General features: G+C 41.7%; 1 protein-coding gene across 3 annotated transcripts in view; it reads right to left on the bottom strand.

Moving 5' to 3' along the window:
- Positions 1–27,562, bottom strand: part of RBKS (ribokinase) — a 94,231-nt gene that overhangs the window by 38,420 nt on the left and 28,249 nt on the right. For all 3 annotated transcript variants that reach the window (XM_037066666.1, XM_037066665.1, XM_037066667.1), the window contains exons 3-6: positions 17,513–17,576; positions 16,522–16,584; positions 13,630–13,794; positions 4,293–4,384 (exon numbers count right to left, since the gene is read on the bottom strand). In XM_037066666.1, coding sequence (XP_036922561.1) covers positions 4,293–4,384; positions 13,630–13,794; positions 16,522–16,584; positions 17,513–17,576 — 384 coding nt within the window. The remainder of the gene's footprint in view (positions 1–4,292; positions 4,385–13,629; positions 13,795–16,521; positions 16,585–17,512; positions 17,577–27,562) is intronic.

Here is a 27,562-nt window from a genome sequence, read left to right as displayed (position 1 = left end):
TGATGGTTGTTCTATATTTTAGTTGTAATTTTGATGCAGTTGTGAAAAGAGGCGATTCATGTCTGCTTAGCTGCCATCTTGACTGGAAGTTGCTGTCTGTTTTTCAAGACCTTTTCAGTCTGAGTGGTTATGCTTGAGGTCACTTTCTTTTTTTGTTTTTATAAGTTTTTCATAGATTTTTCTCACTGGGATCAGTTATGTCTGTTGAGTTGGTCTATTTTGAGAAACACTGACTTGTGGTTTCTAAAAACCTTTTAAAAAAACAATTCTTTGACAAAATACCTTGAACATAAAAAATAATGCAACAAAAACCCTTGTACCTACCATCCACCTTTAACAAACCTTTACATTTTACTTTATTCATTTCAGGTATTTTATTTAAAGAAGGTAAATGATATCTTCCACATATATTCCTGGTATTTAGCAATGTGTTTTTCCTTAACATTATTTAAATTATGTTGATATACGTAGCTTTACCTTTCCCCCCTTAATCCACACAGTATTCCATATTTGCAAATGTATTGTTTTAGAGTTTTATGGGCACTTCGTTTTTCCTTTTTTCCCTTTTACAAGTAATAAAGTTTTACATATTCTTATCATTTCTATGTAATGTCTTTTTTTCCCTCCTTTTTTCTGTCTTTTTAATATTTTATTAAAAATATTTTTGTCTTTTTTTTAATAAGAAGCTGTTTTTATTTTTTAATGTTTTATTTATTTTTATTTTTAGAGAGAGAGGAAGGGAAGGAGAAAGAGAGGGAGAGAAACACCAATGTGTGGTTGCCTCTCATATGGCCCCCACTGGAGACCAGGCCCGCAACCCAGGCATGTGCCCTGACTGGGAATCAAACCATGACCCTTTGGTTCACAGCCCGCACTCAATCCACTGAACTACACCAGCCAGGGCAAAATATTTTTGTCTTTACCTTTAATTTTATGCATGAAATATTAAGTCTAAGTCACATCTATTTATCTCATGTGGTACTTTTAATACACTTTTGATCTGGGGACTCATGTATTTTTTCAATTTTAGAAAACACCTTCCAATTTGCCCTCTAGTATGGCTTCTCTTCGGTTCCCTCCATTCTCTTTGTTCACTCCAATTAGATGTATGTTGGAGCCTCACAAATCATCTTTTAGTTCTCTAAACTCCTTTTTAATATTTGAAAATATTTTTGTCTGTGCCTCTTTCTAGGTGCATTGAGTTTTCTACTTCTAGGTGAGAACTGATCAAGATTTTCTTTCAATTCACTAATTCTTTATTTCAGTCTAATGTTCACATTTCTCATGAGTGCTTTAAAACTTTTTTAATGACTATTTTTCATTTTCAAGACTTCTAATTAATTGGTTCTCATATTCACACATTATCGCTTTGTGTTTTTCTTTCACAATTCTCCTTTTTAAATAAATGACAACCTTTTAAAAAATATTTTATTTATTTATCTTTAGAGGGGAAGGGAAGGAGAGAGAAAGGAAACATCAATGTATGGTTGCTTCTCCTGCATCCCCTGCAGGGAACTGGCCTGCAACCCAAGCATGTGCCCTGACTGGGAATCGAACCGCCATCATGTGGTTCGCAGGCCCATGCTCAATCCACTGAGCTACACCAGCCAGGGCCTGAATGACAATCTTAATCCTATTTTTTAAAGACTTTTTTGCATTGATTTCTTATTTAAATTTCATTTTGTGCAAATTCATCTTTAGATTATTGTTTTTGTTGGAAAACTTGCCAACTATGTTTCTTCACTTACGGGCTCACTTTGCTCACTGTGAGTTGGAGACCCTTCCCACTCCAGCTCCCACATGACTCCCCTGCTGTGTAGGGTTCCCAGCTGCATCTGTCAGGCCTCCAACAATCTCTAAACCAGAGCTGGGCGGTGTACCGGCAGTTGGCCTGGTTTCTTTCCTGATCAGAGGTAGTATCTCTGTCCTCCTAGCTCATCAGGTTTGGAGTCTTCTACAGGTGTAGTCTCGGCAGCAGGGGTAGCAGCTTCTTGCACCACTTTCGTTTAGCAGAGGAGCCTGAGTGCAGCATCTCTGGTTCCTGGCAGTGGGCACTGCTCCGGGCTCCCATGAGCGGCACACGTTTAGTGCCCATGATTCTCAGGGGTAAACTCCCTACCACAATACCTGCTTCTAGGACTGGAGCAAGCACACCCAGGGCTGTTCCATTTCCAATCTGTGGAGTTGTTCTGAGCTTGTGAGTGTTTTTTCCTTATTTCTTTTTATATTTATATTTATATATCAGTAGTTTGTGTGTGGAGCAGAGGGAGTATCTTAACACAAGAATTTACTTTATTATTCTGCTTTAAAGTCATCCATAAGAATGTTAGGCTTGTAAAGTTTTCTTTCCATTACATTTTTCAGATCAATTTCCTTAATGACCAGAGTTTGTTCATTTGTTCATTCACTCATTCTGTAAGCATTTACTAGGTGCCAACTATGAACTAGGTACAGTATAACAGACAGTAATTTACAAAGCCAACCGTGTCATTATATATAACACACATGACCTTTTTCACACAGGGACAAGGACAAAATCCTGTTGAGAGGTGGGGGACCAGGGTGGACTTTCCTGTCTTAATAAACAGAATGGGTTAGAAGAGACACTGTGTGACTTCCAAAGCTAGGTCATGAAAGCCAACATGTGTTCTGCCTAGATCCCCCCTCCTCTCTCTGTGGATATTGGGTCTCGAAACCCAGCTTCCATATTGCGAGGAAGCTCAGGCCACAAGGAGAGGCCTTGTGTGAGTGTTCTGGCCTGCAGCCAGCATGAGATAGCACGCTTGTGCGGGAAGGAGGCGCTGGATGATTCCGGCTCTCAGCCTTTGAGTCTTCCAGGCCCCAGACCTCACGGAGGAGAGACAAGCCATGCTGCGCCTGTGCCAATTCCTGATGCACAGAATCCGTGAGGGACTGCAAATAATTACTGTTGTTGTAAACCACTAAAATATGGGGTAATTTATTGTCTTACATAGCAATAGATAACTATACACATAGGGACAGACATCGTGGATATAACAGAGAATAATCAGGTATACCTGCCCTCACAAGACTGGTAATTTAATGGAGAAGACAGAAGTATCGAGCAAGTAATTTGAGCTGTGGTTAGTGTTTGAAGAATAAGTACACTGCTCTGTAAGTATCCAGCAGGGAAACCTAAGGCCGTTTGGCAGTTGATGGTAATCTAACCCCTTATTGTGCAATGGTCCCAGTCTCCCACAATTCCTTTTTCCTAGTACAAAGCCTGGCCATGGTGGTTGCTCAAAAATATTGCGTAGTATATTGTGGTTAAAATTAGTTTCCTGTGGCAGACTTCTTGCTTGTTTACTTTATGTTCTAAGAGATGAAATTAACAAAAAGGCAGGTCAAGAAATCCTAGAAATTGTCATTCAGCCTTTGAACCAAATGGAAAGTGACCGTATAGTTCATTATTACTAACTTTGTCTCTCTGCATGTTGCATTGTATAATATGTCCTGCCTTCCCAATGTTGGTAGGGAGCTCTGGTCTAAAATTATCTACGTATAAAAGGGAGAAATATTAAAATCATCTTCCTAAAATACTTCAGAATGAATGGCATAATATGAATATACTGACAGATATTTATTGCAGATCTATAAATTATGTCCCTCGGCTGCACTGAGTGGGCACTCCCCTAGTAGAGTGGCCCCCATGGCCTCCCCATGGCCTTCCCATGGCATCGGCAGGAAACCTGTGCCTGCCTACCAGTGTGGTCACAGGAACTTCCCAGCAGAATGCAGCCCATGCACCAGGGGTTGTACGTGAACTGGGGTTGCAGGGTCCAATACAGGGTACCCAGTTAAATTTGAATTTCAGATAAACAACAGATCATTTTCTAGTATAAGCACATTTACTGTATTACTTGTGGCTTGTTTGAAATTCAAATTTAACTGGTTGTCCTATATTTTTATTTGCTAAATCTGGCAACCCTAATACTAATCAGTCCACAGGGTATTTTAGCACAGACCCCCAGGATATGGACTGATTAAAAAGGAAAACAGAACCCCAACTGAGGGAGGGCAGGGCGGGCACCAAAACTGGCTGAGGTTTTTGCTAGGTGCCAGACCGTGGGGATGGCTCAGGGAACCCTTTTCCCCCTGAGGATTATCTAATTTCCTTTCTCCTCACCCCTGTCAACTGAAAAATCTATTTTCACTGGGCTCCGAAATTCACATGCAATCAAATTGAAGTGGTTAGTCCCGCTTCTTTGCTTTATCCACCTGCATGACAGTCTTTGGTTCCTCATGGAATGAGCGAGACCGTCTATCCTTACCTCACTTTCGTTGCAGCACAACACGTCTGAGAGGGCGTAGAACCGGGGGTCCAGGTCAGCAGTGGCAGGAGCTGGATTGAACAATGTTTTCACTACGAGGGAATGAATGGAAGAGGGGTTCAGTGCTCACCACGTTTAATGTGGTGCATTTACAGACACATTCAGTAAGGGAAATCTGCAAGTACAACCATTCTCCCCATGAGATTAAAAATCAGCTTAGTGATACGAAATCTCAGTCTCCATGATAGTCTGGTATGACTTATTCCCCTTCTTATTTGCACGTGCTCTACTCTTCACTCTACAGTATTTCAGCATCAAGGGTGAGCATCAATATTTACAACCGAGGTGATTACAAAGTTAGGGCAAAGGGCAACAAGAGGATTAGAGAAGATTTTAAATGTGGCATGAAAGGACGTGTACGAATGTGAACCTTCAGGCCGGTGAACATTTTTGTGGGTTACTTTAAGTGCTCAGCAGGCTAGTTCATAAGTCCATTTTCCAGGAAAGAAAAAAAGAGATGATAGAAAAGAAACAATGAAGCTCAAAATCTTCCTGGTAAGACTAGTAAGTAGGAAGTTCACGTATATACATTATGTATATTTTGAACCCCTAAGTATGTCCCCTAAATGTGTCAGAATTACTCATGCAAACACACATACTTACACAAAAGCTTACATTCTTGGCTCTGTAAGCAACCTAAGAACATAAAGGAAAGACAGAAAGGAGGAGAAATTCAATCGGGCTGAGAGCTAGCTCAGGCTGGGAGCCTGCAGGAGGAGGACGGGGAGAGTAGAAACCGGACACACGAGACTGGCACAGCCATTATCTCTTTTGGAGGAGAAAAGTGAACCTCAGAGCTGAGGTCACAGTCTACGGTCATCACTGGGGCTTGGATAACCTGGATCCTTACCAGGGATCCTTCAGCTTTAAGTCCAGGGTTTGACTGGCTCTAAAATAGTTGCCTCTCTAGGCCAGGACTCCGTTCACAGCAACACAAGCCCCCAATCCCAATTCATGTTTTAGAAAACAGCCTTTAGTGTGAGACTTTGTATTTTTTAAATGCCTTTAGAAATTATATTCAAAGGAAGTGCCCCCTTGTCAAAACACATACTTATATGCCAGTATACCCAGCTAGATTGGTTGGTATTCTTTTCCTCTACTCAGGTCCACTGATGTATGGGTTTAGTAACCAGACCCATAGAGTAAAATCCTTGGAGACTCTTCCAGAGCAGTGGTTCCTAAACTTGGCTGCACATTGGCTTCACTAGGAGAGCTTAATAAAATGCATGACTTCAGGCTCCACCTCAAACCCACTGAATCAGCATCTCTCAGGGTAAGGTTGGGGGATATATGAACATTGACGAGTTCTCCAAGTGGTTCTTCCATAGCTCCCCTGGCACCTATCCATTCCACGTTCTCGGGGAGATGCTTATAGTATGTGGCTAAAGGAAACTGCCCCCAAATTATGCTTCTGTACCTTTGATCTTTACATTTTGGTTCAGTCACTGGATCTTGTCCAGGGGTTTACTGGATAACGCTATTCCCACATTTTCACTATTTTAGAGTCCAGAATGTCCACCCATGGAAGTTCTATGGTCTATTTTTGGCTGCTCCTATTTTTGCATGGGGTTATTGTGTAGCTTAAATTAGAAATGGATGTACAAATCCCGTGTGCACTGAAAAGTGTTGTACAAATGTCTGGGATTATTACTGTTATTATATTGTCCTTTACACAGAGCTGGACACCCCCACCGGTCCACCCATCTCTCCTGCCGTCTGTTGGAGTTTGTAGCCTAGCAACAATCTCTTTCATGGGCTTTCCTACTTTCTGCAAGTTCTTAGAGATGTAAATTATGCCCAGCACTCTAACACACCCATTTCCTTTTTAGGTTTTCAAAACAAGTCTTTTGCCCTCTATTTTCCTTAAGCATTAAATTGAGACATCAGTGCTCACCTACATGACCCTCAAATTTGCGCTGAGCAGCATTTGGGCACAGGTTAGAGCAAGCTACCGGCACGGAACAAGAGGGCAGGGTCATTCTTGTAAAGTTCCATTCTGTCTCAACAGATCCCTGATCTGGCAGTGCCTGTTTTAAATCTCTTCTGCAGAAATACGCAGGCATCTAAAGATGTGGTAGAGTGATGTTCACTCAGCTCTTTTGTAACAAAAACAAAAACAAAAGGAAACCCATGCATCAAGCAGAGAGGACTGGTTAAAGAAATTATGACACGCACCCAATGGAACACTCTGCTGCTATGACAATGAATGAAGCAGATCTCTGACTTGTCACAGAAGGATTTCTATAGTTTATAGATACTTGAAGAAGGCAGTTTTGTAATAAAATCTATAGAGTATGATACCCTCCCCCTTTTTAACAAAACAAATAAAATATAACTACTGGGTTGGCCAAAAACTTTTTCCGTACAACGGATCTAGTAGTGCTTAGTTGTCTTTAACTTCAAAACAATTTTGTTAGATTGTACTGTGACAACCCGTCATATGGGCATGCATTAAAAAATGATCAGAATTGGGGAATTTTTGTGTAGTCATGTTAATATTGAAGATGGATTTAATCTGCACCTCTCCGATAGCTAGTGATATTGAACATCTTTTCATGTGTCTCTGGATCCTCTGTAGGTCCTCCTTGGAGAATTGTCTGTTCAAGTCCTTTGCCCACTTTTTAATTGGGTTGCTTGTCTTCTTAGAGTGGAGTTGTGTAAGTTCTTTGTATATTTTGGAGATTAAACCCTTGTCTGAGGTATCATTGGCAAATATGTTTTCCCATACAGTTGGTTCTTTTTATTTTAATACTGTTTTCTTTAGCCGTGCAGAAACTTTTAATTTTGATGAGATCCCATTTGTTTATTCTTTCCTTTATGTCCCTTGCTCCAGGGGACATATCAGTAAAAATGCTGCTGTGTGAAATATCTGACCAATGTTCTCCTCTAGGACTTAAATGGTGTCACAACTTATATTTAAGTCTTTTATCCACCTTGAATTTATTTTGGTATATGGTGTAAGCTGGTGCTCAAGTTTCATTTTTTTGCAAGTAGCTGTCCAGTTCTTCCAACACCATTTGTTGAAGAGGCTATTTTTACTCCATTTTATGTTGCTGCCCTCTTTGTTGAATATTAGTTGACTGTAGAGACCTGGGTTTATTTCTGGGCTCTCTGTTCTGTTCCATTGGTCTATGTGGCTGTTTTTATACCACTACCAGGCTGTTTTGATTATAGTAGCCTTGTAATACAGTTTGGTATCAGGTATTGTGATCCCTCCTTCTTTGTTCTTTTTTCTCAAAATTGCAGCTGCTATTCGGGGTTGTTTATGGTTCCATATACATTTTTGAAGTGTTTGTTCTATGTCTGTGAAATACCACAATGGGATACCACTTTACACCGGCCATCATAAGCAAAGCAACAAACAAGAAGTGTTGGAGAGGTTGTGGAGAAAAGCAGACCCTAGTTCACTGTTGGTGGGATTGCAGATTGGTACAACCACTACAGAAAACAGTATGGAATTTTCCAAGAAAAGTAAAAATGGATCTGCCTTTTGACCCTGCTAGGATTATATCCTAAGAACCCTGAAACACCAATCCAAAAGAACCTATACACCCCAATGTTCATAGCAGCACAATTTACAACATCCAAGTGCTGGAAGCAACTTAGATGCCCATTGGTAAATGAATGGGTCCAAAACCTATGGTACATTTACACAATGGAATTCTATGCAGCAGAAAGAAAGAAGGAGCTCCTACCCTTTGCAACAGCATAGACAGAAATGGAAAGCATTATGCTGAGTGAAATAATCCAGGTGGTGAAAGACAAATACCATATGATCTCACCTTTAACAAGAAGCTAAACAACAAAACAAACAAGCAAGCAAAATATAACCAAATACACTGAAATAGAGAACAGGCTGACAGTGACCAGAGAGGAGAGGGGAGGGAATTTCAGGGGAAAAGGGGGAGGGTTTACAGGAACAAGTATAAAGGACACATGGACAAAAACTAAAGGGGGTGGAAATGGGAGGGAGGTGGGGGGCACTGGAGGGGTGGGCTGGGAAGGGAGTAAAGACAGAAAACTACTTGAACAATTAAAATAAAAAAATATTGAAGATGGAAGAAAATACACAACATTTTTTGGCATATTATGCTGTATTATTTCAAGAAAGGGAAAAACACAACTGAAACTCAAACAAAGATCTGTGGAGTGTACGGAGAAGGTGCTGTGACTGATTGAACGTGTCTAAAGTGGTTTGTGAAGTTTTGTGCTGGAGCTTTCTTGCTGGACAGTTGGGTAGACCAGTTGACATTGACAGCAAGCAAATCAAGACATTAATTGAGAATTGAAGAGATAGCTGACATACTCAAAATATCCAAATCAATAAAGCTATTGGTGAAAATGAAAAGTGTGTCTTTTATTTTACAGAAAAAACCATATGGACTTTTTGGCCAACCCAATATATGTGTATTGATATTCATACACTTACATAGAAGAGAAAAAAGTCTTGAGAGGTTACTCATTAAACTAGTAAGTGATTAATTACAAAAGGCTAATGGGGAAAAAATCTGGCCAGATTACTTGCTGTACACGATGCAAAGACATCATTCTCAAAACGTATTTACATAAAAAATAAGTACACTGTGAATGAAATAATATCATGTCTGTTTTGCTTCAAAATAGTCCAAAGTTACAGTGAGGGGTGGACAGTGAGGGTATAGATGAAGCAAGATAAGTCATATGTTGATAATTGTTGAAGCTAAATGACAGTAGATATGGATTTACCATACTATTCTCTATACATCTATATATACTTAGTTTTCCACAATAAAAACAAACAACAACAAAAAGACAGCCCTGGCTGATGTGGCTCAGTGGATTGAGTGCTGGCCTGCGAACCAGGGTCATGGTTCGATTCCCATTCAGGGCACATGTGTGGGTTTCAGGCCAGGTCCCCACAGGAGGCATGCAAGAGGCAACCACACATGGATGGTTCTCTCCCTCTCTTCCTTGCCTTCCCCTTTCTATAAAAATAAATAAACAAACTCTTAAAAAAACCAATTACATTGTTTTTTTAATTTAATTATTATTTATTAATAATTGCTGGAGTTAGGAATTCTGCAATTTAATTTGACCGTAAGTATTATATAAAAATCAATCTAATCTTACTTGCTTTCATTTTACTGGGGGAAAGCATTCTTACCAATTGTAACTGGCCATATATGCTTAGGGTCTGATTGGTAACTAAATTTACGGAAAAAGTGAAAATGCCTTAAAGAAAGGTCTCTTTTTGGCTCATGCTACCATAAATAAGAATAAATACTTCACCATGATGAAAAAACATGAAGAAGTAGTACAGTAAATGCAGTCAATCGATGAAGAATGCAAATTTTTAATAGACAATATAGAAAAAAGGATGCTATCCTGGAACCACACAGAAGAGAAAACACAGGATGTATGATGGAGCACCTTGGGGCTGTAGAGGTGACTGACAGCACCCAACAGTAATTACTGCTCATTACAATGCAAAATGGACTAAAATCCTGGTTGTTCCAACAGCATGTCAATGGCTGGCACAGTCTTGTTGGTGAGGAACTAGTGAGGCTTAGGGGGGCAGTTGTGTAGGTGCAAAGTTAGCAACACGAGGCAGAAGCTCTGAATGTCACCTTGGAAGGTGGTGGCTGCACAGTTAAGAAGGCCCAGGAACTAGCTCAGAGAAATGGGGAAGAAATCACCCTAAGCAGAGCAACTATGGAGAGGCTAGAGTGTCCTCAAGGCTGGCTTGGCCGCCTCCTACTCTATGGGTTCTTCTCTGTGATTTTAACAGAAAAAAACACTCAAAGTTTGGGTTACATGCTAGATAGTGTTATTGTGAAAGTCCAGGTAGCCAGACAAGAAGTTCTGTTCGGCAAATGGAAAAGGCCTGAAGTGGCATTAAAATATATTCCGTGTCCTACCTAGAATTTAATCTTGGCAATTCTACAAATCTCAATTATTTATAATTGTTCCTGTAATGTTTCATTTGCTTTGAACTGGATATAAAGACCAGAACCAACACGCATAATTTCATCACGAGCAGCTGCAGCACCAGCTCTGCTGTGCAGCTCTGCCTCGCAGCACCGCAACCTGGAGAGGACAGGGGACTCTGGAGGGCTGACAATTCCTTTTCGATGTTGCAGTGCTGTCTCTTTAAAATTACTGCTTTCGTTTTGGTAAAGACTTGGCAAGAGAATCCCGAGACAGTATATACAAAGATGGACCTCCCTGTGTATTTTAACGACTGATATATGAGCTAGTTATACAGTGTTTTTAATTCAAACTCCATTCTTAGTTAAGTAGTGCAGATAGGCGAGCTGTGGTAAGAAACCCACAGTCGGTGATGAGGATGATGATCTGACCACCTTTCTTGTAATGGAGTAATGTGATTAGCATATATGCAGCCTCGTGGGGCGATGGGAGGGATGTTCAGGGCTCACAACAGATCTTTAAGCTCTGCCTGCTCTGCCCTGTGATCATTCCATTCACACAAACAATGGTGAGAGCTCTGAGTCCAATTCTCATTTCCCAGAACACAGAACTGACTGACTTGCCTAATGTCCCCATTTGCTAAGTGACTGATTTTCAATCCAAAGCCATGCTCATGACTCCCAAAGCAGGGCTCTTTCCACTGTATGGTTGTATGTAAGAATGGAGCTGCACTACATTCACACACACAGGCCCCACTCTCGGGATAGAATTTCAGCTGCGCTTGGCTGTTCGCTACCCAACAGGGACCAGCTGAGTTCTGGACAGAGAAGCATGTGCATATGTGCGTTTGTCTGTGCGCTTGTGTGTGTGTACTTAACGGTGGTAGTTGGGGGCCATATAGCTGAAAATGCTCTGGGGTCCCTTCTCTGTGACTTGAGCAGCAAGACACTCAAAGCTTAGGCTACACACTGGACAATGTTAGAGTTCGCAGATTTTACTTTTCGAGAGAGAGTTTTCATAAAGGCTCAGTCACTAGAAATCACAGGGATTTTAAAGTTTCTTAATTTAAAGTGTGGTCTAGGACACATAGTGTGGGTCTTGGAACCTGAAGTCCTGGTTTCCACCCTGACTAAAAGTATCACCTCGGTTGAGCCAATTACTGAAGCTCTCCGAGTCTCAGTCAACAGTCTGGGGAATACAGGGGTTCTTCGGTTCTCAAACTTCATTTGCTCTGGAAGGTGGTTGAGAAGTGACTTGTTCTAAAACTGAACCATTTCTTCACATTAGAAATATAAGTATCAGCATGAAAAGATTGTTGGGTCGAGAACCGAGGTTTTGTTCAACAACTGAGACTTTTTTCTGTGAGCAACCTGGCTGAGAACCAAGTTGTTTGAGATGGAAGTCATTGGAGAACTCAGGTATGACCCTAACACCTGTCATATCTTTGCCATACTGTTTTTCTGGGGATCAAGTATACATGAAAGTGTTTATAAGCTGTAATGTACATACAAATGCAAGGTATTACCACTTCCAGCATGATTGTATACGATACTGCAGAATTCATACTTAGGCATGCTGGCTCTTCATAGAAATGTGAAGGAGGCTAAGCAGTGCTTGGCCCACCATCACCTAACCCCCATCTGGGGCCCCTGTTCCTCTAGCTCCTCAACTGCAGCAACTCTACAGGTGATGGAGGAAGCATTTCTGAACCCCACCCGGGTCAGGCTGCCTGCCCGTCCGGCTAACTGTAGCCTCACCTGTGAAAGTTTGGCTCCTCAGCTGTGGTTGCTGTACCTTTATCTCCTCCACAAGCTGGGTAGGGAACAGGAAACTAGACTAGGACAGAGGAAGCAGTGATCTCTGAGAAGGACGGGTAGCAGGAAAAAAAGAGAAGTTACGTGAGAATACGCTGTGATGTAAACCAGGAAGGACAGGAGCCTGATGAAGTGGCACGCATGCCCACATCAGCCGAGATGGATGAGCGGGGGGCAGAGAGTGCGTACTTACGTGAGCATCAGCCTCTGTCTGTGATACTTGGAGACAATGTAACCAAATGGGTTTAGGTTAGAATTCTGACAGCTTCGAGTCCGTTAGAAACACATTAAATGTCAGTTAGAATTTGTCATGGCCTCTTGGTTTGCCACAAGGGAAATTTGTTAAATCAGGACATACGTTTAAAAATTCTACACAAAATCATATCAGTAACTTATTTTCCACTTATTGCTACATAGGACACTACACACTTTGGGAGAAATCACTTATATGAACACACACACACAGTTCTTTTTTTATTGTGTCTTGATGAGAAAGTTTTATCAGACAAAGCAATGTGGATCTCTCTATATGTTCTTCTTAATATAAATCATAGAACTACTACAAGAAGAAGCCATTGTCTTAGAGTGGCTAGTTTTCATTTTGATTTTTTTTTGGCCAGATGGTGCTGATCAGGATATTATCCAAATTTTAATTTAAAGAGAGAAGAAAATTGGAATTTATTGAAACTTACTACACTAACTTGGCATCGTATTTTATTTTATTCCATTCTTAGAAGAATTCTGTAGGGGAGTATATGCATTGAACAGACGAGGCTCAAAAAAGTCAGGTAGTTCTGCAAAGACCACAAAGCTAACAAGGATCAGATATGGGCTTCTAATTCACAAGATGCTCTCCTCACTGGTCCATAAGGAAAAAGCAACAGACAGAAAGAAACTATGCGGAGTTTTCAAAGTCTGTCATTTGCTGGGGGTGAGAGAGGGCCCTGGTGGGAGAACAGATGAAGCAAGAGTAGCCAAAGGTTGATGATGTTGAAGCTGGTGATGGGTTTCGGTTTGCAATTCTGCCTGCTTTTGCACGTTAAAAAATTTCCAAAATCAAAGGCCAAACAACACAAAAGAGCTGCTTAAAGGATCTTGACTTCACAGAAAATACTACATACAAATAATCTTTTGTTGTTTATAGAAAATAAGGTAAAGTTTTATAAAAGAAGGAAGAACTAATCTTTCATTTGTAGAGCTGTTTATCAGGCTGTATCTGGACAGGGATTATACCTGACATGAGGCTTAACTCTGCTTCTCCGAACGGCAATCCTTGCACCACCTGGAGTGCAGCTTGGACAACAGGCTGCTTCAGAGGTTCCAGTTACATGACGGTATTGTTTCTGCTAACTAGACTGAAGATTTGTATTGTGGGATGTCGGAACTGCTGCTCACGTTATTTTTACCCTATTCATTAGGTTTTCTAATATTATAAGAATTGGAAGACAGATGGAAGAAGAATATTTTCCTACAGAAAAGTATGGCTTGGCTTAAAAGGTTAACTCTAAGACAGAGATAAGAGCTCTGAAAGAATGACGAGTGTGTAAAATTATTACCTCCGCTGCTGTGGGCCATCGTCAGGGCTTCCAGAGACGTCGCCGGGGTTACTTCCAGCTGGCAGATCACCACCCTGGCTCTGCTGATGGTGCTGGCTGCTTCCCTCAGGTCTTCAGAATTCAGAAGTAGATTTGCTCCAGCCACGATCACGATGATATTCTGGCCTATAAAGGATTTCTACGTATTTATGTTGAAACCAAGCAAAGCCAAGCAGTGATACTCTGCAATGTTACAGTCACTCTTACACAGTCATGACATGAAATGTGTTGTATTAATTTTAACATGTCCAGGCCATTTGGGTTAAACTTCATATTCCTAAGGTAGCTTCTTTTACAGTATCTCTGTAAGATTCATATTATTCTAATTATTTTGGACAAAATCTAAAAATGATTTCCCCAATATTCTCATATACAAAGGGTGTCAGCTGAGAAAGGATATATAACATAGTTTTGAATTTTCTTTTACGGGAAATGGCTGGTACAACGTATGTGGTAAAGGTTCTTAATCCTAAATGACAGATGTCATAATGATGAGTATAAACAGGAATAAACTTGCCTAACATTAAAACTAATCCTCTCTAGCATGCAGTCAGTTCAAGGTGTACCCTAGTGTATTCTGTAAAGTGATTTCGTAAATCCAAACACATTTTATAACATCTAGTAGATGAAAAATTGTACTAAATAACTGAAGGTAGAGAGAAGGACATGTGGCCTAGACGGCACCGGCACCAGGCAGGACTATGGAATCTTGTACAGTGTGCACGGCAAAGTAGGTTTACAGTTGAGGGCATCCACTTGTATTATTATTTACAAGTCATTGTACTTTCCATACAGACAACTGTAAAACTCCCTTTGCCCCACCTTGCATACCCATCCCCGGGACTCATTCTCTATAATCTCATCAAAATGTGGGAGGTGTGGTGGTACATTTGATCTGCCAGGTGAACTCTCCAGAGCTGTGCTGTCCAACATGACAGTCATGAGCACGAGCCACACGCGCCTATGGAGCACCTGGAATGTGTCAGTCCAAAGAGGGGTGGCTTTCATTGTACAATATGCAGCAGATTCAAAGGCTGAGTACAAAGAAAAGGTAAACTACCTCATCAATTTTTAAGGACTTTTTTGATTGCACATTGAAAGGATAGTATTTTGGATATACTGGGTTAAGGGAATATATCAAGATGAATTTTACCTGTTTGTTTCCTTTTGTGAATTGTGGCTAATGGGAAATTTAAAACTGTGTACGTGGCTTGCATTATGTTTCTGGTGGACAGCACTGACCTAAGGGGACAAACTGCAGCGGCACTGTGGTGCCGCAGGCTGCCTGTGCTGCTCTTGCACACACATGACCTAAAGTTACCTCTGGATGCAGAACATATGCCGGCCTCTCATCTTACCACAGATGTGTCTGTGGCTGCAAGGAGGACTTAACAAAGCAGGGATGGTTCAGCACAGACCCAATCTTGGTCCTGGAAAAATTCAAAGTACTCACATGCTGAAAGACAGCCTGCCTCCTTCCTTTTCTCCTTCAGTGACCTCACTCCCTCTGCTAGAGTCAGCTGCTGCTTCTGCGAGCCTGACCTCTGAGACTACATTTGTGGCCTGGCCTTGGCCGATGAGAAACAAACTGAAGACACAGCTGTACGGTGGACACTGCCATGTGGCTAGCTCACTCATGCCTCAACTAAACTTGTCAGAGCTTACCTCCTTACTTTCCCGTGCTACTCATTTGAAGGAGCTGACGTCACCTCTGGACATTCGGATTAGCTCTCCTACAACAGTTTGTACTCTCGAGGGCATTACCATACACTCTAAACCAGACGTATCTACCATGCCAGGCACTCCATACACAGTATTAAATTGTATCTTTGCACAGAAATGCAGTATTTTGTACACAGATAAGGAAGAAACAGAATAGGAAGATATCACTAGAACGCAGAAAGAGGTTTAAGGCAGGGAGAGAGCTGCGAGGTAGCTTAAAGTTGTGAATACAGACTACTGTTAGAATAAGAACGCTAGTCTACTGTCTTTATGTGGAACATGATTTTTTCTTTTTGTTATTGCAAGTTGGGGATCACTGATGGTAAAGGGGTCATGACTCCCGTGAGAAAAGACCTTGTGAAGCTGCATTATAAATTGAAGACATGCTGTGACAAATCCTAATGTAACACAGTGCACGCCGACTACCTGTCATGCACTAGGTTCTGTGTTCTAGGTGCCCCCACAGAGGGTTGGCCCTTCTGAATATTAGGCCTTCAAAGTCTGATTTGAAAAATCTTACAGAGGCGTTTTCTACTTAAAATAGTTGGTAGAAATGATGAAAACTTGATGTGAGGGTAAAGGGAAGTTGCTTTTTCAGACAAATGTTTGGCTACTGCAAGGCCTAGTGACAGACACAGTTGTATACACAGACCTCTGAGATTTGATTGCTGGTTAAAGAGCAGACAAAACTGAACACTAACGACAAGTCAGAAGTAATTAGCTGCTGCCATTTGCTCAGTAAATATTCTATAAATACGATTCATCAACCTTCTTTTGCACCTATCTATTTACATTTATTTCCCTTGTGTAACTGAAATGACAGATGTAAGCTGCTTCTAGAGATAAATATCAGTTCTGAGTTCACATGAAGGGTAATGTACTTTACAGGATATAAAAGTTATCTTGAGGCAACTATAATGCTTCATATGTTCTGGAAGGACACTTTTATATCTGGTCAACCTGGGATGTATAAATGAAGGGGAACATTTATATCTAGGTTGGGAAGCCATGGTGTAGGCCTGGTGGGTGTTGTAAGAGATCTGTAAGATCAGGATAAAAATTGATGCTTCTGCTCTGGTTCTGGAAATGAACTATTTTATCAAATGATACTTCCAAAGGCAAAACACATACCTTCTTTATTGACAATTATTGAAGCAGTTCCTGTAGCAGCATCTTCAGTCTGATACGTAAATTCTAAAAGAAAAAATTAAAATCACATATACACAGCCTGGCATGGATAATTTATTTTAACAATTTCAATGCATCACTAATCCTTAGAAAACTTTTTTAACCTTTAACCATCTGGAATGATAAAAAAGAAGTAAGTAATTAGTGCTAATTTATACTCATCTCCTATACAATGAGGAAAATAAAATCTTTACACTTAGTTGCACCTTTTCTCTGCATGAGTAACAACCCAGCAAACCACCCCCGCTACCAATTCCTCCCTCTTATTCATAGTTGTACACATGCATTTTTCTACACTACCATATTTCTCCAGGGAAAGAAATGCCTGACTGAGATGAAAGACGAAAGGTCAAACCTATAAAATCAACATGGTTGTTTTTTTCCCTTCTCATAAGCTTCACATTTCATCGAGAATTAGGGCCCGGCATGGACACGGTAATGCCAATCAGGCAGCCTTTGGCAGCGGTGAGAGCCTTGAGCTGGAGCCAACGGCCGCCTTCTAGTCTCGGCTGGGGCTCCAACTAGCCGCATGCTCCTGGACAATCGCAGAACCTCTCTGGCCTTCGGTTTTCTTTTTTTGGGAAATAGTAGTATCAGCCTCAACGGTCCCTAAAATAATTTCCAGCCACGATACTCAATGGCTTTTCTTAAGATATCTTTTGTGAATAGAGCACCTATTTTCTTCTGTTACTTGCTTCTGAAACATTTCCGTGAGATGGAGGCTTGTAACCTCCCGTTGCTTTATTCCCGCCTGACGGAGTGTGCACGAGAGAATTAGCCATGGCTACTTGAGCACAACTACACAAAGCTGCTCATGAAAATTCCCGGGTCAGCAGGAGAAGCTCTAATAATTCTATTTTATATTCAACTTTTCTTGTAATCAGATCACAGAAGAAAGTTATAAAAATCAACTTTAAAAGAGGCGAAATTTTACCTGTAGAAATAGCATTCTGTTTTAAGTTTTCTACATAATTGTTGCCAAAAGAATCTTTGCCAACCTGTACCAAAGAAATGATGAACGTTAGATCTTTTACATTTAGGAAAATGCTACAATGTAGTTTTTAGAATACTTAGCATTTGGAAAGGGCATATCTGCACAGTACTTTATAAACACTAATTAATCTTCTTAATGCAAGTTGAAAGACTTGATTTCAGCCCAAGACTTGTTATATACTAATTTTCTACTTATATCCTGCCTAAATGTGAAGCATTTAATGATTCGCACCAGTTCTACAGGTTCACTCTCATTTCGATCTGTTCATGTGAAAATTTCTGTGAGACAGAGCTGTCCACCATCTAGTCCTCAAACTTACGCAGAATCCCAGTTGTTCGTACTTCACTATAAATGATGGCATTTTTGTAATGCCTTGCCTGGCGTTTTAGAATCTTATCTTCCCCCCTGACTCTGACATGGAGCAGCACAAAGAGGAGGGAATATAAAACCCTTGCTAGCCCTGGATGAGGGCTCAGCTGGTTGGAGCCTTCTCCCGATGTACCAAGGTTGCAGGTTCGGTATCTGGTCAGGGCACATACAAGAATCAATCAATGAGTGCATAAATGGAACAAGAAATTGGTATTTTTCTTCTCTCTTTCAAATCAATTTTAAAAAGTCCTAGTTGACCTAGTATAGTGGCATTCTGTGGTTTTTGCATCCTCGCATGCATTCTGGTAATGATACTTCAGTTTTCCCTTTAAATGTGCATTCCTCTTCATTCATAGGCAACACGATTAGGGTGGCGGAGTTGTTAGAATCAATGAACCGAAGCTGACACATCAAACACACTCCCCAAATTCCATAGTTTACATTAGGGTTCACTCAGATGGTGTACATTCTATGGGTTTTGACAAATTTACAGGTAGGTGTCTGTGGTTTTATTATTATACTGAATCGACGGATTTTGCCCTGGCTAGTGTAGCTCAGTGGATTGAGCGCGGGCCTGTGAACCAAACGATTGTGGTTTGATTTCCAGTCAGGGCACATTTCTGGGTTGCAGGCCAGTTCCCGGCAGGGGCCATTTCCTAGCAGGGGATGCACGAGAAGCAACCATACATTGATGTTTCTCCTCCTCTCTCCTTCCCTTCCCCTCTAAAAATAAATAAATATTTTTAAAAAAGAATCGATGGGTTTTGACAAATTTACAGGTATGTATCTGTGGTTTTATCATCATACAGAATCACTTCGCTGCCCTAAAAATCCTCCGTGCTCTGCCTGTTCATCACTGTCTGCTCCCTAGCCCCTGGAAGCTACTGATATTTTCACTGTCTCTCTTGTTTTGTCTTTGCCAGAATGTCACTCAGCTGGAATCATTCCTGTTCCTACTCTTTTGTCGTGCACTGAGCGCTTCATCAATGGGCTGCGTCTCCATCCAGCTCTTGGCTGCTCCTGGTGTGTTCTGCTCTTCCACAGAAGACTGTTCCTCTCTGGATACAGCAACAGAAAGAAACCTAGACCTTTCTTTGGGTTGAGATCATCAATGAGTGACCAAAAATGTGCCGGTGAGCTTTTGGACTCTCTAGATCAGGTGTCGGGCATTTTTTTTTGTAAAGGACCAGATAGGTAATATTTTAGACTTTATGGGCCATATTGTCTCTTTTGCAACAATTCACCTCCATCACTGTAGTGTGAAAGCAGCCAAAGAAAACATGTCAACAAATGGATGTAGCTGTGTTCCAATAAAACTTTATTTACAAAAATATGCAGTGGGCAAGATTTGCTCCATGGGCCAAATTTGCTGACCCCTGATTTAATGCCACTTCTAATACCTTCTTCCTTGAAGAACACTTTTGCCTATTGCTCCTTTTGTGGCTCAAATGACGATAAGGCAATAATCTCCAACAATATATAATAACTTCTTCTTAGCAAAACCTCTGTCTTTATAACGAAGTGTGTCTACTACAAAGTGTGCCTGTAAAGAGAGTTCCCCAGTAGGAGGAGGTCTTCTACCAAAGATTTCCTGCGTGGGAGGCTGGCCATTCGTTTGTCCAGCAGGTAAGTGCCAAAGCTTCCTTTGTCTAAGGCAAAGATTCACAGCAGAAGCAAGTTGTTTGTTCTTTCTTTCTTTCTTTTTTTACATTATTTAACTTTCTCCCATGGGCAATCAGGGTGTTAATATAGTTGGGAAAGTATCATTATAAGAATGTTCTGGGGATTAAGAAAAGGCCATCCCTAGGCATGTGGGGTGTGATACAAATTAGAGCAAAGGAACTTCTCTTCCCTTTCCTATTGGTTTCATGAAGGTGAAATCTGTTTAGGTGGATATCAAGGGCAGGTGATAAATGGTGGTAATGAACTAAACATTAAGGTGTGCAGGGATTAGGAAGAATTGTTGGAGGGGAGGAGGAAACCTAAAAACGTGCAGCTTTGACTTCAAGAAACTGGTAACATGGAGTAAAACATAGAAGGTGGAATAGCATGAGCATCTGTGGGCGGAACTGGGAAGGGATTTCATGCTCAGGGCAACTGCATTTTTCAGGCCGCTACAGTTGTCTTTCAGAGGCTGCAGTAGCTGCCTGCCCTTTTCCTGCTCAGAGCATCACCTGATTGGCTATATCCCCTGGCGATGGTTATCGTTCTGGGTTTATTGTAACAGTGATTTCCTGGCAAGTCTGTTGGCTGGCCTTCTAAACTCTAAGTGAGATGGGAGATGAAATGCTTTGTTTCTGCCTTCTTAGATGTTCCCTCATCAAAAATAAAAATCTGGTAACTAAAAAATAATGGGAAAGTGACAACACTGCTGAGGATTAAGAGAAACCAACCCTAGCTTCATTACCTTTACAGCATCTGGGTCGTAGTGATATAAAGGAAGTGATGAAAAGCCAAAGAACAGAAAGGCAATATTTTCATTTGTGTCATGGAGGCCCCTTCCCGCTGGCTGTGTGATTTCAGGCGAGCCACTTAAATGCTCTCTAGGCCTGTGTCTTTATCTGGAAAGTCACAGCAAGTTAGCTGTGCAGAAGAAATAAAGTAATAGGTGTGAAAATACGTTTAAAGCTGTAAAGGGTTAAGTAAGGGTTTGGTGCCACCGCCGCCACCACCACCAGCACCACCAGACCGCTTCTCCTGGGGGAGAGGGCAGGGCTTCCGCTGCTTGTGTTCAACCTCATGAACTACTTTCCTGCCCACCTGGTTCTCCCCGATGCTTCAATCCTTCCTGTTGCTTCCTATTTTCAAACAGAAGAGCATTTGATCATGGAAGTAAGCATGTGGGCACATTATTTTTAAAATGAGACTCTATTAATGTTATTATTTTAGCAAAAACATAACATCTCTTTAATGCTTTGGTGAAACTAATCCTTTTCAATGTAATATGTATCCTGTTATTTTCAGAATAGTATAGCCAAGTGGGAGGGCACCTCTGCTTTGGGAGTCATTTTTAAGCTTTAAGTAGATCTAAATCACATATCGGAGTGTGGATGGAAAGCAATGGGGATCTGAGTCCTACTTAGAAGGATCCTCTCTTTCCTTCTGCGTTATCGAGTCGCACAGATGACACGTGCAACGTGATACTAAAAGAATGCCATCTCCCCTACTTACCCCCTCAACACCTCTCACATATTCATTTCTTCTTTCAGATTTATGTTTAAAAATGGTGCGAAAAGTGAATGCCTTCCAATCCCATTAGCTTACTTCTGGCTCAAATTTAAGCCTCTTCCCCAATAATTGGAAATTGATAACCAGAAATCAGAGAAGCGGAACCCACACTTTTGCTCCTCACAGCTTGTCATTCACAGTCTGTCATTCACAGCCTGTCATTCATAGCTTGCCATTGAGTGAGTGCAAGTGTCTTGAAAATCACAGTGAATGAAAGTCCTTGACTACTGAGGACTACTATAAAGGAACCTTCACAGGGGTCTTCACAGGGTTTTCCTGGTCACACACTGGGGTCAAGTTGATACGAAAACTTTAAGTCTTGTGGCCATGAGGCAAAATGCCGCATATGGGAGTGAAGAAAACCTGGAATCTAATTTCAGTTCTGCTATTATCAAGCTAATTAAAATTCGCTGCTATATTTCGTGGCAAACTGTTCCATCTGAGCCAGGCTGTAGGGTGGGGCTGATGTGAGTTCTCCCTGGCAGACAGGCGGCCAACAGTGCTCAACCTCAGCTGCTCATCCATGTCTCCCAAGGAGCTTGTGAACACCCCGAGACCCAGGTTATAGCCAAGAGCGATTCAACTGGACCCTCTGCGGGTGGGACCGTGGCACGCCCCCCAGGTGATTACAGCCTGTGCCCTCCCGAGAGGACCCCTTGTTGCAGGATTAAAGCGAGAAGAGCACCTATAAAGGTTTGTCTGTGTGGACAAAATGAGGGAGAGCACAGGCCTGTCTGGTGTTAGGCTGGTAAGTCAACTAAGTGGGAGCCAGGAGAAGTGTGACCTGCAGAAGCCACTGTGGGCGAGCAGCCCACTGGGGTCCCACATGGGCTCAAGGTGCTGTGAAGCCTGAAAGATGACTTTGGCTGTGCTTGCTGACTCTAATCTCATTCTGATGTGGCCCCGTCTTGCTTCTTTTGCCTCTATCCTTCTAAAGCTCTTATTTGGCAATATTCATCGGGTCTACGTTTTTCAGAGTCCAGTCGTGGCACTGTCAACTCGACATTACCACCTGACTGTGCTGCAACACGATGCGAGAACCATATATGCCTATCTATCTCCTTGCCTTTACTTATGAGAACGTGGAAATCCTTTCCTCTCCTCCATTTAATCGAACTTCACCTGTTTTTCAAGCAACAGCTTAAGGCCTACCTTTCCTATTTACCCTTTGTTAATATTTTTTATTTTCAGAACTCCTTCACCATTCCTAATGGATACTATCTAACTCAGCATTTAATTGAATATCATCTCATATTGCTTGCCTAAACAATCTTCTTAAATCTAGTCTTCCTAAAAGCTTACTGGAGACTCTAGCTTAGCATGTATTTATCTGCTCTTCAGCCTTATGCATTAAAGGCATTTTCTGAGCACATGGTCATCTAGTTCCCTGTCTGTTCATCTTCCTTGGACTTATTTATCATTCATAAAAGCACATGACTACAGGCACCCGTACTGTGCTAGTCGTGGCTGCAGGAAGGTTTTGTCCAAGGTTTTGCCACCTCTAACAGCCCTCTGGAAGGTAGTGCAGTGCTTTTCAGCAGCAGCAGTGAAGTAGGTACTTCACGACAGAAGGATTCGGGGAAAACAGCGCAGTCTCAGGTAGCCTGTGTGTGCCTGCTCTAGGTGAAAGAATCCAAGTCATCGGCAGCTGCAGACAACCACTCACACTTGAACTAAGGTGATTCACAGAACCCCGGATGCTCTTAGGGAAGTCCCAGGCTCAGCTTTACCCTGAGAATTGCAGAGTTGTCCTGTTGAATGAAACTTTCTGCAATGATGACATCTTTTATATTTCTGCTATGCCACTTAAAATGCAGCAGTGTGATTGAGGAACTCAATTTTTAATTTAATTTTAACTACATTTAAATCTAAATAGCCACATGTAGCTAGTGGGTATTGTACTGGAGAGTGCAGCTGCAGAAGTGTGAAGGAAGATCCTGGGAAACAAAGGGCTGGGTTTCCTCCAGGTACTGGTCCTGAGGTGCTTCCCTCACCCTTGCACGGGGAAGGCTCTCTGCACTGAGGGAGAGCCAGGCAGTGGCTTCCACAGTCCAGAATGACGCTGAGGAGGGTAACTTCCGGTAGCACTACCATATAGACATCTAAATTTCAAAATGGTTGAGGAATGGGCTGCTGGGATCCTTGAATGCCAGAAAACACCTAGTACGTCCACCCATCAACGTATATTTGAGGTAAACAGAACACAGAGGACCAAGATATCTTACTAGATGGAGTAAGATATTCAAGATATCTGGAGTAAGATATCTTGAATAGTCTGCTAAAGATGATATCATGTATACTAAGACAGGTTATAGATTTTAAAGTTAGAATACACGCAAATATAACTGACAGTGAAACTAAGCTGTGATTCAAGGCACACTGTGACTCCCAGTGCCTGTGTCACTGAACAGCAGGGTTAGGAGGCTAAGCTGCATTTGATGTCATGTAACAAAACCCAGCAGTTGCTTTCTCAAAAATCCTCACCCAAGAATATGTTTTTATTGATTTTAGAGAGAGAAGGAGTGGGAGAGAGACAGAGAGAAATATCGATGTGAAACAGAAACACAAGAGTCGGCCTCCTGTATGCACCCTGACCAGGGATCAAAACGGCAATGCAGATTAAGTGCCCTGACTGGGAATCGAACCCATGATACTTTGATGCCCCGGACAATGCTCCCACCAACTGAGCCACTTAGCCAGGGCGGCAGTTAGTTTTTTTAATAAATCCCTCATATTAATAATTTAACTTGTCATTTGTGGCTTTATCATAAAACAGGAAAGAAAAATACGTAAAATTCCAGTTGAAGCTTGCTGGTTGTTTAAATCCCTGATAAATGGATATTTATCTTAGTAATGGCCTTTAATGTATAAAGTTAATGTTACAATCACCATGTCAGGCCTACTTATCTAAGAGTGGTGGTGGGTTTGTGATAACCCAATTATTTCTTCCATTCTTTCTATCTGAGGCATCTTATTTTTGTGGTTAGGGTCATTCACTTGGACTTATGGCCTGGCATTCCAATCAAGAGTTTTAGCCAGTCATCTTTCAACAGGGTCCAGGAAAGGAGAGATTTCACTTCATTATACTTTCCCTGGAAAGGCCAGGTGGCTAATTTCTGATCTTTGAAAATTTAAGTCTAAATGCATGATTAGCTGACTCTCCCAGAGTAATCTAACACAGAAACACAGAAGGTACCTTTGTGGTTAACATGATGGATACTCTGATACATTGCTTTTCAAGCTATCTGTGGTGAAGGCTTAGGGTTTTTTGGTTTGTTTTTTTTTTTTAAATTTTCAATCTATTTGAAGACTAGTAATTTTGTAAAATATAGTAACAATGAAAACAGTCATACAAAATACAAAGCCTAATTTATTATAATTATATTCCACAGCTATAGAATCACTCTGCAAATTGCTGTAAGCATTTGTTTACTCTTTTTTTAAAATATATTTTATTGATTATACCATTACAGTTGTTCTATTCCCCCCCTTCATTCCCCTCCACCTGCACACTCCCTAACCCACAATTCTCCCCCCCTTAGTTTATAACCACGTGTTTCAAGTTCTTTGGATTCTATATTTCCCCCACTATTCTTGCCCTCCCCCCTATCTATTTTCTACCTACCATCTATGCTATTTTCTGTGCCTTCTCCCCCCTTCTTCCCCTCCCCCCCCCCTGTTTCTAACCCTCCATGTGTTCTTCATTTCTATGGTTCCACTCCTGATCTAGCTGTCCTCTTGGTTTGCTTTTGTTTTAGGTGTGGTTGTTAATAACTGTGTGTTTGCTGTCCTTTCACTGTTCATATTTTTCATCTTCTTTTTCTTATATAAGTCCCTTTAGCATTTCATATAATAAGGGCTTGGTGATGATGAACTCCTTGAACTTGACCTTATCTGAGAAGCACTTTATCTGTCCTTCCATTCTAAATGAAAGTTTTGCTGGATAAAGCAATCTTGGCTGTAGGTCTTTGGATTTCATGACTTGGAATACTTCTTTCCAGCCCCTTCTTGCCTGTAAGGTCTCTTTTGAGAAATCCGCTGACAGTCTGATGGGTACTCCTTTGTAGGTGACTGTCCCCTTATCCCTTGCTGCTTCTAGGATTCTCTCCTTCATTTTGGTCTTGGCTAATGTAATTATGATGTGCCTTGGTGTGTTCCTTCTTGGGTCCAACTTCTTTGGGACTCTCTGAGCTTCCTGGATTTCCTGGAAGTCTATTTCCTTTGCCAGACTGGGGAAGTTCTCCTTTATTATTTGTTCAAATAAGTTTTCCACTCGTGGCTGTTTCTTTCCCCCTTCTGGTACCCCTATAATCCGGATGTTGGAACGTTTAAAGATGTCCTGGAGGTTCCTAAGCCTCTCCTCATTTTTTTGAATTCTCATTTCTTCATTCCTTTCTGGTGGGATGTTTTGTTCTTCCTTCTGGTCCATTCCATTGATTTGAGTCCCAGTTTCCTTTCCATCACTATTGGTTTCCTGTGCATCTCCCTTCATTTCAATTAGTTTAGCCTTCACATGTTCCTCTAATTTGTGACTTTGTTCCTCTAATTTGTGACTATAATCTACCAGTTCTGTGAGCATCCTGATAAATAGTGTCTTGAATTGTGCTTCTGAGAGGCTGGCAATTTCTCGGTCGCTTAGAGTTATTGGCTCTGGGACTTTGAGTTCTTCTTGCACCATCTTTTGGGCTGTTCGTGCCTGTTTTGTAGCAGAATCAGAGCCCTAAAGTGTTCACTAGAACAGGGCAACTAAGTCGCTGGGTTGTGACGTTGTATGTGGGGGCGGGGTCAAAGAGGGACTATGGCGTCCTGTCTGCCGCCTGCCGCCGCGGCCCTCACTGGTGCCGCAGTTGCTGCTGTCACCAGGCCCACGCGTTTCGTCCCACTGCACGCGAGTGTGCCACCGACGTCAGCCCTCGCCCCCTGGGGCCTGCGTGGTCTGTCTCACTGTGCGCGAATGTGCGACCGAGGTCAGTCTGCCCCGCACCCCAACTGGTTCCAGGCTACCTGCGCGCCTGGGTCGGGGGACCTGTCCTGCCCGACCCTGCTCCCTGCTGGCTCCGCCCCTCTTACCGTCCCCGTTGAACGGTTAGATGTTGTCAGACTTCCGTATAATTCAATTTTCTGTCCTTTGGTTGTGTCTTTGTTTCTCCAAACCTTTGTTGTATTCAAACTTGGTTGTGGGAGAAGGCACAGTGTTTCCACCTATGCCTCCATCTTGGCGCGCATCTCTTTACTTTGATTTCTGCACTGCCTGGCGCAGTGAGAGTTGGGCCTGGCCCGTGGGCTGGTCTTCGTGGGGCACTGCTCTCCACCTCCGTCTCGGGACTTTGCACCTGACCGCTCTGAAAGGGGAGCAGCTGCTCGTATCAGAGACTTTAGTCTCAGTGTTTGAAGGGAGCATGACCAGGTAAGTTCTCGAAGGCCCTCCCAGTTTGCTGACTTCTGATCTGGGGCAGTTGGGCCTGTGCCTGTTCGTGGCTTCCTTCCAACTGCACATGAAGCAGGGCTTCTGGGCTCATATTGGCCCATTGCCTCTTAAGCTCTTTATTCTACCAGGGTCCTCCCGAGCTGCCAGTTTCTGCCGTTTAGAAGTACCTTCCTCCTCTCTAACATTAGGCTTCAGTGGAAGGGAGGAGGAGGAAACACTTAACCAACCAAATCAGGGAAGTCCTATGAAAGGTGTCCTACTGGGCTCTTTGCCCTGCCAAGGATTTTCTCTATCTGCCTGGATTTTTAATATCAAAATATCTCCAATTATCCTTGGACTATAGCCTTGGCCATGATTCAGTTAAAATTCTAACTACACAACTCTTAACTAGTTGAAATATTTCATTATGCGTATTTCACCGTATGCATATTGATGGACTCCTGCTTAATAGTCCCTCACCACAGTATCTTGACAAATATTTCTCCTTAGCTCATATAAGGTGTTTCGCATGTACCATCAGACAATCTTACTCTAGCGGAATTTGAGTTTTACTTGGTTGCAGGGCAGTGATAAGTAACTTCATGTTGCTAAGAAAAGTATAGGAAATTTTCTGTTTTTTTTTTGTTGTTGTTGTTATTCCATCTGTTCGATTTTATCTTCATTAATTTCATGATCCTGGTTTCTACTCAGAAATTTTCATCTTTCAAAAACTGCTGTAAAGCAGTGTGGCTACTCTGCTTAATAAAAACCTACTTCACAATGGGAAGAAATATCATGATTAATGGATAACAGTAACTACCAATATAAGAGATTTTATTTTTCTGGTTAAGAAGTCTGAGAATATTATGCAATTTATTTCATCTTAAATCCACCAATATTTAAGTGTCTCAGGTTGTCTAAGCGAAGCAACCTGTGTACGTTTTACGTGAAGCCATTGCTTTCTAACCCCCCGTGCAGACCCCCAG

Source organism: Sturnira hondurensis, unplaced genomic scaffold (assembly GCF_014824575.4).
Source record: "Sturnira hondurensis isolate 20B ecotype Veracruz unplaced genomic scaffold, ASM1482457v3 Scaffold0016663, whole genome shotgun sequence".
In the NCBI taxonomy this organism is placed as follows: domain Eukaryota; kingdom Metazoa; phylum Chordata; class Mammalia; order Chiroptera; family Phyllostomidae; genus Sturnira; species Sturnira hondurensis.
The sequence above is the reverse complement of the archived record's forward strand: the minus strand, read 5'-3'. Positions and strand labels throughout refer to the sequence as shown.